The sequence below is a fragment of the Heloderma suspectum genome, chromosome 2 (genome assembly GCF_057233095.1).
Source record: "Heloderma suspectum isolate Gila_16-S chromosome 2, 16-S_ref, whole genome shotgun sequence".
NCBI lineage: Eukaryota > Metazoa > Chordata > Lepidosauria > Squamata > Helodermatidae > Heloderma > Heloderma suspectum.
Window position 1 is genome coordinate 113,382,783 of NC_139459.1, and position 12,218 is coordinate 113,395,000.

The 12,218-nt window shown below is 41.6% G+C and overlaps 1 protein-coding gene across 2 annotated transcripts in view; it reads left to right on the plus strand.

Moving 5' to 3' along the window:
- Positions 1-12,218, plus strand: part of CNTLN (centlein) — a 267,130-nt gene that overhangs the window by 104,807 nt on the left and 150,105 nt on the right. For both annotated transcript variants that reach the window (XM_084834565.1, XM_084834566.1), the window contains exons 7-8: positions 2,934-3,096; positions 11,106-11,300. In XM_084834565.1, the coding sequence (XP_084690691.1) occupies positions 2,934-3,096; positions 11,106-11,300 (358 nt within the window). The remainder of the gene's footprint in view (positions 1-2,933; positions 3,097-11,105; positions 11,301-12,218) is intronic.

Below are 12,218 nucleotides of genomic sequence, written 5' to 3' on the forward strand. Positions count from 1 at the left end.
TTCTGAGAGTTCAAAGTAATTAGGTGTTCCTTGACCATATGCCTATCGATCTCAAGCTGCAGTCCTGCCCCTTCAGCCCATACTTTGCCTTTGCCGGTGGGGTCATAGACTGTCTTTTGGGAGAAGACTGAGCAAAAGTAGGAATTGAGCACCTCTGCCTTTTCTTTGTCTGTTATCATTTTGCCATCCTTATTTAATAGCTGAACCACCATTTCTTTCCTCTGCCTTTTACTATGCACGTATCTGAAGAAAGCCTTTTTGTTGTTTTTAGCATCCCTCGCTAACCTCAGCTCGTTCACAGCTTTAGCCTTCCTGACGCCATCCCTGCAATTCTGTGCTACCTGCCTGTACTCTTCCTTTGTAACTTGGCTTTCTTTCCACTTCTTATATGTGTCCTTTTTTGTTTTCAGGTCATCTCTAAGCTTTTTCATGTTTTCTTATTCCCCGGTGGGTCAACAGTCACCGCTCCAGTCCACTTACTTTTTCTTCCAGCAGAGTGATCAACTTGCACTTGTTGCAGGTGTAGGCCATGTTGTTCTCAGGCAAGAAAACAAACATTGCACACACCTTGCAGGTCACCACCACTGGAGAGTCTTGTCCTTCCATAGCCTCTTTTGCCTTTTTGTGTGTAGCTTTGTGATTGTTCTAGACTAGCCTGTGCTTGCTCCTCTACTCACTAGAGGTTAAAAGCAGAGTCCCACTTGTGTGGAAGTGTGTGTTACAAGACAAATACATGAAAAAAAAGTTCGTTAAAAATGCAAAAAAAATGTTAGGGGCCTCCCCCTTGACCTCCCCTGCTGAACTCCTCTGGCCAACTCCTCGCTGTGGTCACTCGCTCTCTGGGAGCTTGCATGCTTCTGTAGTCCCTGAACCAGCTGGAGCAGCTTGCTCTGCTCTGCTCTGCTCCGCTCAGCTGGGAGGCGGGAAACAGACTGAAGCTTTCTGTCCACTCAGCTCTGGGAGTACTCAGGCCACACACCCCCACAGTAAAACTACTAGTGTGACGAAAGGGGAAGTTCCATTTACTTTATCCAGTCAGGGCCAGGCTTCTTGAGCTAGTGACGATCAGGCGCTGCCCCCTTGCTTGTCTGCAGTGGCGGGGAATTCAAGAGGCGGTCACTAAGCCCCATTCAGCGTGTGGGAGCCAGGAGGGTGAGTCTTAACTGTTATTTCTACCATCATTCTGCCCATAGAGATTCTTTTTGCTCTACATTCAGTTTGATTTGGACTTTTCAGACCCATATTTCAGTTCAACAGGCTGTTAGCTATTTTTTTATTACAACAGAACTCTCCGGTGGGACATTAGCATATACCGGCTTGTGATAACAGTCTGGGTGTTCATTCCTTTTTTTTTTTCTTTTTGGTGTATGTTTATGATTTTTTGCAGTCTGGCCACTGCAGTCCTGCATTAGAGTGTTCAGTGTGGTATGCCATACAGATTTTTTTTACTGCTCGTGATATTTTATAAGTATTTTATATATGTATTTGTTTTTTGTGTGTATATGCAATAAATTAGTGTTATTCATTTGTGCCCCTTTCCATGTTCTTTTACAGTGGGTTTAGGTTGTTTTTTAGGTTTCTTATAGCCTGAGAGACCACAAAGGGAGCTGCAGTTGTTTTATTGTATTGTGATTTTATTTTATTTTTTTACCTTAGCGCAGTTTCCTTTATATGTTGTAGGGCCAGGCTTCTTGCCCAGAGAGAGAACATTGCTAGTAAGAAACGGAGAGAACGCGTTCTCACAGCTTACTACGATCAGAGTCCCACATTCTACTCATACCTACGATCGTGGTGAAATACAGTCCCCCTCTACGTCTACCTAAATTTTTGTATGAGTTCTGTCACTGGAGAATAATTGTTAGCTCAATATGTTCATGTAATAAAACTTTTGTTATCATCTTACTTTTTCATGAATATGGAATATTACATAACCCCGTCCCATTTTTGTCATCCCAATATCCCATTTTTGTCTCAAGGAAATATGGTCAGCCTAGGAAGGGGAGAAACCCTTGCAGTATTCATTCAGAACTTGACTCTTGGGAAAGAACAGACTCTTTCCCAAAAATATACTCCAGGTTTTTATGGTAGCCTAATTTAGCTTCCAGAAATGCAATCTTCTTCTGATTTTTGCATGCCCAAAATTGCATTGGCAATTGGGTTTGTTGAAGGCTGATAACAATTGTAGAAAAAAATTAAATCAAATTAAACCAGTATTTTCTAGCTATGCTTTTGAAAAAATGCATGATTGTATTTCTGACCTCATAGGGAATTTTGACTCTCTTTAAATATATTTGCTGTATGATGGAATGGGAAATTCAGAAGGTGATTTTTTATTTTTGGGTCATTGGCCCGAGATCAGAATTGATCTTTCAAAAATTCATTAAAAATGCTCTATTATAGTACCTTGACCTCATGAGAAACTTCACATCTCTTCAGGACAGTTCTTACGTTATCAGTTTCTTCAGATAACTGATAATACATTCTCCCACCCCCTAATATGTGTTCTATTACATGCAATCCTAAACTATGCTGCCTTTGTAGACATTTTTCCTGGAGCTATGTTTTATCGGGAAGCAAAAAAACTTATTAGTGAAAATCTTCTTCTGCTTCGATCACTTGTTATATTTTAGTATTAAGGAATTTGTTGAGTACTGAAAAGAGAACAGTAAGTATTTCTTTGAAAGCTCAGTGAAAATTCAGTTATTTTACCAGTCACAATGTTTTCAGACACTGAATGGAGTTAAGCAAAAAACTGGTTATTCCATTTATATTACCTTTTAAAAAGGTTTATGGTATTTTTAAGGAAACTGAGAGGAAAACGTAGATGAGAATGAAAGATTTTTTCCATAAAAAGAGCTAACGTGACTGTTTAATTGAGATGATCACGGTGTTTCTTTTGCTCAAGTTTCTTGTTTCTTGCTTGCTTTGCACAGGAAGGAGTTGCAGGAGCTGCAGAATCTCTACAAACAAAACACTGAACATGCAGCACAGCAGGCAGAGCTGATCCAGCAGCTTCAGGCTCTCAATATGGATGCACAGAAAGTACTGAGAACTCAGGAAGATGCTCACACAGCTGAAACAATATCATATCAAAAAGTATGTAGAGTTCCCTCACCCCCGTAAAGTATATATTTTCTTCTACATAAGTACAGTGGTCTGTAGGAAAATAATTTTTACAATACGTATGATGTGCTGTCAGCCTGAACCAAGTAGCAGTTGCACATACGTCAGCAGTTGAATGGCAAACAGCCTATTATATTCCTGGCCATGGCACCACTGCCATCACTATATTCCGGGTGTCTCTCTCAGCTCTTCGCAGCTGGGAGAAGCATCCTGGATAGACCAGCACTACTATTTCAAGACAGGAAAATATCACACAGTGCTACTGCAGCTCTGTGCATGTTTGGATGATGTCTTTCTTCTGACCTAGGGCCTGTGGCATCAGTGTTATTTCTGTAACGAAGGTTCGGTGGCTTTTAGTATTGATAATACTGATTTATCTTGATTTGTGTTTCTTTTAAATAATGTGACTTCAACCATTCTGCCCAGTCACTCCCATAAACCTAAAGTGCTTGATTTCAGCTTCTTACTATGCCTGATCCTTGTGACTTTTTTTTTTTTTAAGTGCCCCACTTACTGGGTTTGTGCTGCAATTTAAAGAAGAGTCAGTAGTACCCTTTCAAAATGGAAAGAATGTAAGTGACCATGGCTGCATGAGCAGGAAGTTATTTATCAGATTTAATCTACTTTCTGAAACAGTTTGGAACCTCAAGACACTACACTTGAAGTAAAAAATCAACTTAGGTGGAAAGTGGGAGGAACTGCTGGAGGAGAAATGGCCTGCTAAAAAGCAGTGCATAATCTGATCAGGCAATGTCATGGATCTTTGTGTCTCAACCAGTCTATGGATACAAGTTCCATTGAAATAAATAAAATATACATGTAATATGTTTAGATCTCTGGTGCTGAGTACATATTATCATGTCCCGCCTTGAATGCTTTCTTGCTGATAGGGTTATTTTGTTCTAGGATTCAAACTCAAGTTTTTTGTTTGGGAGCAAACAGTGTTACTTCTAGCCCATTGAGAGAGCTTTCCTTTATGAGATTTTCAATCAGACTGATTAATAAGTAGCTAGACAGCCAAGACCTCAGTGAAGGGAGGTGGTGCATTTTGAAACAAAACTTCTAAACTGTAAATTTCTGAGCACTCTGATAAGGTAGTCTAGAGACTGAGCAACTCGTCTTGTCTTATTATCCTTAGTATTGATTTAAGACTCACCACCTTCAGTCTTAGGTGAGGACAAATCTGTTGAGTCTCATTAAAACCAGCACGCTACTGGAGCACTTTGTGTGTCTGGGACCAGTAAAATAGTTGGCATACATTTTTAGAAAATAATTCCTTTTCTTGAGGAGAAGAGCTATAAATACAATATAAAATAGATGTCAAGGAGTCTCCGTAAGCCTTCTAACATAAGATATTTGTCTTGAGTAAGGGGAAATAGTGTTGTGTAACCCCCAATTAGATATCAGTGTGAAACTGAAAGGCCACATCAAGTTTTTTTCAATTTGGGATTATTGGTTGGATTGTGATCTACAAAGAAACCTGAAAGTTCTGACACTTTCTCCATTGTAGTATATACAGAGGAGACCTTACAAGCCTCACAAAATGTTTCTGCTTTAATGAGTGGACTAATGTGATGGGCATGATGGGAGTTGTAGTCCAACACATCTGGAAGACATGAGGTTGGGGAAGACTAGTTTGGGGACTTTTTGTGAAGATCAGTTCCCTACTTGCAATACTGAAGTATTGTCTAACAGCAGATACATCATTATGGAATTTGCTACCACAAGATGTAGTGGCCACCAATTTAGATGTCTTTAAAAGGGAATCAGACAAATTAATGGAGGAGAAGGCTGTCAGTGGCTACTCTCATTATGGCTATATGCTGCCTCCAGTATCAGGCAGTATACCAGTTGCGGGGAAACACGAGTGGGAGGGTCCTATTGCACTCATCTTCTGCTTGTGGGTTTCTCACAGGCAGCTGGTTGGCCACTGTGTGAACAGAAAGCTGAACAAGATGGACCCTTGGTCTGATCCAGCATGGCTGTTATGTTCTTATTAAAGAGTGTGTCTATCATTTGCTTTCTCCTTAAGGCTGCAATCTTATACCCACTTATCCAGGAGTAAGTCCCACTGAATGATATCTGAGTAGACATGTATAGAATTATGCTGTACGTTTGTCAGAACAGTATTATTTATTTATCTCAAATTTGTATCCTGCCACTCCCTGGGTTCAAGGCACCTTACCGTAGCTTTTACAATACTGTACCAACTGTGTCCTGACAGACTTGAATGTCTAGTCAAATAGCATTACTACCTACATAGTATGCTAGTACATTGAGCTTAGAATCTGTCAGTCACGTGACCTGTGGTACTGGGTGTCTAGACTATCTGACCACTAGCAGAGGTAATTGATCTTGCTGTATGGGACAATATATCATAGGGCTTACATGCTGATAGGCTCAGTGCCATCTGGAAAAGTGGAAGACTATTCCTCTGTGAATTTGCATATGGAGTAGCTAACAAGTCTTTATCTAATTCTTTCAGCCAGCCCACTAATGCAAGAGACACATTTGCCTTGGATTATTTGCACTTTTGATTTGTTACAGGAATGTAAGCTCTGTTTTCTGGTTTCAGTTATTTCGAGGATGAAAACTTGTTGAGTCCTTGGTACATGTAGACACGCATTCACATTGCTAGATGGCTGAAAGTTTGTGTTGTTGTTTTGTTTTTGACTAGGCAAGCTAGAATCCTGATTGCCTCTGTTTTGATGTAATTAACAGTTCAGCTTCTAAATTTCATTGCTAGAAGAAATTCCAGATGAGATACACTAGGGTGTAGTGCAGGAAAGAACTTGGAAATTGTCATTTTGTTGTGTAGTAACCAAATCGAACGTTTTGTGCAAAGACGGGTATGGTAAAGGACAAAGAAGGCAGGGACCTAACAGAAGCAGATGAGATTAAGAAGAGGTGGCAAGAATACACAGAAGAACTGAATGTCCCTGATAGCCATGATAATGCGGTCACTGAACTTGAGCCGGACATCCTCGAGAGTGAAGTCAAGTGGGCCTTAGGAAGCATTACTAACAACAAAGCTAGCGGAGATGACAGTATTCCAGCTGAGCTATTTAAAATCTTAAAAGATGATGCTGTTACAGTGCTGCACTCAATATGCCAACAAATCTGGAACACTCAACAGTGGCCACAAGACTGGAAAAGGTCACTTTACATTCCAATTCCAAAGAAGGGCAATGCCAAAGTGTGTTCAAACTACTGTACAATTGCTCTCATTTCACATGCCAGCAAGGTTATGCTCAAAATCCTACAAGCGAGGCTTCAGCAGTATGTGAACTGAGAACTACCGGAAGTACAAGCTGGGTTTCAAAGAGGCAGAGGAACTAGAGATCAAATCGCCAACATTCGCTGGATCATGGAGAAAGCAAGAGAATTCCAGAAAAATGTCTATTTCTGCTTCATTGACTACACTAAAGCCTTTGATTGTGTGGATCACAACAAACTGTGGCAAATTCTTAAAGAGATGGGAGTACCAGACCACCTTACCTGTCTCCTGAGAAACCTGTACGAGGGCCAAGAAGCAACAGTAAGAACCGGACATGGAACAACCGATTGGTTCAAAATTGGGAAAGGACTGCACCAAGGCTGTATATTGTCGCCCTGCTTATTTAACTTATATGCAGAGTACATCATCAGAAACACCGGGTTGGATGAATCACAGGTCGGAATTAAGATTGCTGGGAGAATTATCAACAACCTCAGATATGCAGATGATACCACCCTAATGGCAGAAAGCGAAGAGGATCTAAAGAGCCTCTTGTTGAGGGTGAAAGTGGAGAGTGCAAAAGCTGGTTTGAAACTCAACATTAAAAAAACGAAGATCATGGCATCTGGCCCTATCACTTCCTGGCATATAGAAGGGGAAGAAATGGAAGCAGTGACAGATTTTATTTTCTTGGGCTCCAAGATCACCGCAGACGGTGACTGGAGCCATGAAATTAAAAGACGCTTGCTCCTTGGGAGGAAAGCTATGGCACACCTAGACAGCATAGTAAGAAGCAGAGACATTACCTTGCCAACAAAGGTCCATATAATCAAAGCTATGGTTTTCCCAGTAGCAAAACGTATGGCTGTGAGAGCTGGACTATAAGGAAGGCTGAGCGCCGAAGAATCGATGCTTTCGAACTGTAGTGCTGGAGAAATCTCTTACAAGTCCCCTGGACTGCAAGGAGGTCAAATCAGTCCATCCTAAAGGAAATCAACCCTGAGTGCTCATTGGAAGGACAGATATTGAAGCTGAAGCTCAAATATTTTGGCCACCTAATGCGAAGAGAAAACTCCCTGGAAAAGACCCTGATGCTGGGAAAGATTAAAGGCAAAAGGAGAAGGGGACGGCAGAGGATGAGATGGCTAGATAGCATCACCGATGCAACGAATATGAATTTGAGCACACTCTGGGAGAGAGCGGAGGACAGGAAGGCCTGGCGTGCTATGGTCCATGGGGTCACGAAGAGTCGGACACAACTTAACGACTGAACAACAACAAACCAAATCTCAACAACGTCAACATAATTACAGTTGCTACTGGCATTAGATGCTGTATTGGAAAGTTAAGAGAGATTGAGGGTACAATCTTACGGATGTTTTGACAGAAAAAAAACCCTGCAACTCCCAGGCTGGCTGGCTGGGGAATGCTGGGAGTTATAGGACTTCTTTCTGTCTAAATATGCACAGGATTATGCCCTGAATATTTCTCCACCTTACCTCCTTGGGTGCTCAGGACCTGTGGCTCTATTTTCCCAGTGCAACTGATATTGGAAGTGCATTGTGCTGGAGGTGTGTCATAGCGTGGCAAGATAAGATGGGGAGTAGTTCAGTCTTCTCACAGGCTTTTAGTTTTTGTTTTAATAATATTTTACCCCGCACTGTATGTGAACAGGGCAGTCATGGCTGCCTCTGTCATGTTTAATTTGGCCCATAGCCTTTCTTGTGTAGTCATCTAGAATCTATATTTCTGGGGAGGAGGAATCTGATATAATTGCCATATTACATCTAGAACAGGTTTTCCATACATTTAAACAGTGGCATGGAAAGGAAAGGTTCTCATAGAATCATAGAATCATTGAATCATAGAATAGAAGGGCTGGAAGGGGCCTACAAGGCCATCGAGTCCAACCCCCTGCTCAGTGCAGGAATCCAAGTCAGCGCATCCCTGACAGATGGCTGTCCAGATGGCTGTCCAGATGGCTGTCGTCTTGAATGCCTCCAGTGTGGGAGAGTCCACCATCTCCCTAGGTAATTGGTTCCATTGTCGTATTGCTCTAACAAGAAGTTTTTCCTGATGTTCAGCCAGAATCTGGCTTCCTATAACTTGAGCCCGTTATTCCGTGTCCTGCACTCTGGGATGATCAAGAAGAGATCCTGGCCTTCTTCTCTGTGACAAGCTTTCAAGTACTTGAAAAGTGCTATCATATCTCCCCACAGTCTTCTCTTCTCAAGACTAAACATGCCCAGTTCTTCCAGTCTCTCTTCATAAGGCTTTGTTTCCAGTCCCCTGATCATCTTTGTTGCCCTCCTCTGAACCCTCTCCAGTTTGTCTGCATCCTTCTTAAAGTGTGGTGCCCAGAACTGGACACAGTACTCCAGATGAGGCCTAACCAGTGCTGAGTAGAGGGGAACTAGTACTTCCCGGGATTTGGAAGCTATGCTTCTATTAATGCAGCCCAAAATAGCATTTTCCTTTTTTGCAGCCACATCACATTGTTTGGCTCATATTCAGCTTGTGATCGACAACAATTCCAAGATCCTTCTCGCTTGTAGTGTTGTTGAGCCACGTATCCCCCATCTTGTAACTGTGCCTTTGGTTTCTTTTTCCTAGGTGCAGAACTTGGCATTTATCCCTATTAAATGTCATTCTGTTGTTTTCTGCCCAGTGCTCCAGTCTATCCAGATCACTTTGAATTTTGTTTCTGTCTTCCAAAGTATTAGCTATCCCACCCAATTTTGTGTCATCTGCAAATTTGATCAGCATTCCCTGCACCTCCTCCTCCAAGTCATTAATAAAAATGTTGATGAGCACTGGGCCCAGGACTGAGCCCTGCGGTACCCCACTCGTTACCTCTCCCCAGTTTGAGAAGGTCCCATTGATAAGCACTCTTTGAGTCCGATTCTGTAGCCAACTGTGGATCCACCAGATCATTGTTTCATCTAGCCCACTTTGAGCTAGTTTGCTCATCAGGATATCATGGGGCACTTTGTCGAAAGCTTTGCTGAAGTCGAGGTATATGATGTCTACAGCATTCCCACAGTCTACAAGGGAGGTTACTTGATCAAAAAATGAGATCAGATTTCTCTGGCAGGACTTGTTTTTGACAAATCCATGTTGGCTTCGAGTAATCACGGCATTGTTTTCAAGGTGCTTCCAGATGGATTGCTTTATCATCTGCTCCAGAATTTTCCCAGGGATTGATGTCAGACGGACTGGTCTGTAGTTCCCAGGTTCCTCCTTTTTACCCTTTTTGAAGATAGGGACAACATTAGCCCTCCTCCAATCATCTGGCACTTCCCTCGTCCTCCATGATTTCTCAAAGAGAATAGACAGCGGTTCTGAGAGTTCTTCTGCCAGTTCCTTTATTACTCTAGGATGCAGTTCATCTGGCTCTGGAGATTTGAACTCATTCAAAGTAATTAAGTGTTCCTTGACCATATGTCTCTTGATCTCAAGCTGCAATCCTGCCCCTTCAGCTTGTACTTCGCCTTTGCCAGGGGGGTCATAGACCCTCTTTTGGGAGAAGACTGAGCCCCTCTCAGTAGGAATTGAGCACCTCTGCCTTTTCTTTGTCATCTGTTATTGTTTTGCCATCCTTATTTAATAGTGAACCACTATTTCTTTCCTCTGCCTTTTACTATGCACGTAGCTGAAGAAAGCCTCTTTGTTGTTTTTAGCATCCCTCGCTAACCTCAGCTCGTTCCCAGCTTTAGCCTTCCTGACGCCATCCCTGCAATTCTGTGCTACCTGCCTGTACTCTTCCTTTGTTACTTGGCCTTCTTTCCACTTGCTCTCGATGGGGCTACCAAGCTCATCCTCCTGTATTTCTGTGCAGAGATATGTATTTTTCACATACAGTGCAACCCCACCTCCCTTTCTGTTCCTCCTGTTCTTTTTGAACAAGTTATATCCTTCAATTGCTGTATTCCAGTCATGATAGTCATCCCACCAAGTCTCAGTTATACCTACCAAGTCATAATTTCCCTCTTGAATTAAGAGTTCAAGTTCATTCTGTTTGTTTCCCATGCTCTGGGCATTAGTATATAGACATCGAAGACCATGTGCTTCATAGTCTGGCTTTCTTCCTAAATGTGTCTGAAGACTATTATTGGGCGCTATCAGAGCTGTTCTCTCTGTTGCAGTGCATGCGCCTATGTCCATTGTTACCCCCAACATTACATCTCCCTTTCCCGTAGGATTCAGTTTAAAGCCCTCCTGATGAAGTTCTTCATGCTGTGGCCAAACACATTCTTCCCATCCTTTGTGAGGTGCAAGCCGTCTCTTGCCAACAGCCCATCTTCCAGGAAGTATAGCCCGTGGTCCCAGAATCCAAATCTCTCTCGTTGGCACCACCTTCGTAGCCAGTCATTCACCCGGAGTATTTTTCATTCCCTTTCCATCCCTCATCTAACTACTGGAAGGATGGATGAGAAAACTATCCGGGCCCCAAAGTTCTTGAGTTTCCTTCCCAAAGCTAACTACAGAGTTTTCTTCTGTAGTGCACATTTACGGTTCTGCAGTAATAAGATGTGTACTTGCCAAGCATTTTCTTTCTGTGTGATGCTAAAAAGTATAGGAAGTGTGTCTCAGATGGGATCTGGCAGACTAGGATCAGCATTTACAAGAGATGAGCATGGTTTTAATCTTACTCATTCTATGATTGATTCAGTTTACATGGTAATAGTTACATATAGTATTTATGACTGTGTGCCCTTGTTCATAATGACCATTCTTCTTAAACCCATGTTTTTGTTCAAAATAGCTTTACAACGAATTGACAATAAGTTTTGAGAAACTCAAGGCAAGTGAGATTCAGCTCCGGCAAAGTCAAGTTTCTTTCCAGAATCAGCTAGCTGAAAAAGAACGACACATCAGTCAACTGGAAGAGCAACTTCAACAGGCCCTCAGTTCTGTGTACTCACTTCCCCCTGAAACATATCCAAGACAGAGAAGAGAGGTGAGAGAAAGTTTAAGTTGCCAAAAAAGTATTTTAAATCAATCCATTCCCCAAGTTAACAACCCAACAGAAACTTCTACCATTAAGCTTTAGCCAATTTATATTTTCCTGCAATACCTTTTTAAAATGATATAACCTGATAGTTCCTTCTGTAACTTGGTTTCTCATGCACTGTCATAATGGCCAGATAATTTTAAATTATCAAGGAAGATCAACTTTAGTTTAAAGCAACATTTAGCTGATTAATCAAACCAATTAATTGATTAAGCACTGTTTGATCAATTAAAAATGCTTCTGATCAACTGAGTAGCAGATTTTTTTTTTTTAAATGGGTATACAACTCATGGTCAGCAGGCACCACTGTAGGAGAGGTATTTCCCTTTATTTCTCACACAGGAGGGAATGCCTCTTCTAAGATGGCACATGACATCTGCTGGTGCTTTGTGATGATGCTGAGCCAGGCACCACCAGGATTTTCTTTGTTGTCATTCCAACAGCATGAGTTCATCACCCATATCTTGTCAGTGGCAGAAGGCAGGCAAACTTGCTCCCCCTGAAAAAACATTGAGACACTGGGTCAGTAGGTGTGTTCCTATTATTCTTATGGTAGTAATGACATTAGATATTGAAAAAAGCAACAACAATTATGATTTCCCCGCTTTCAAAATGGTCACTTTATCCTATGGAAATATATGCTAAGGTAATTAATTAATTAATTAATTACGTGAAATCCACACTATTAACAAACCAAGATTTATTGGCCCCATTCTTCTATTACAACCCCTTCCCTTTGGGGGGGGGGGGAATGAATATTGACATTTCTTCAGCAGTTTGCGGATATATGGAATAAGCATTTTTCACTTTTTTTTTTTTTGGAGAAAAGTAAATGATAAGCATTCTGCTTCATATAATAGTCCT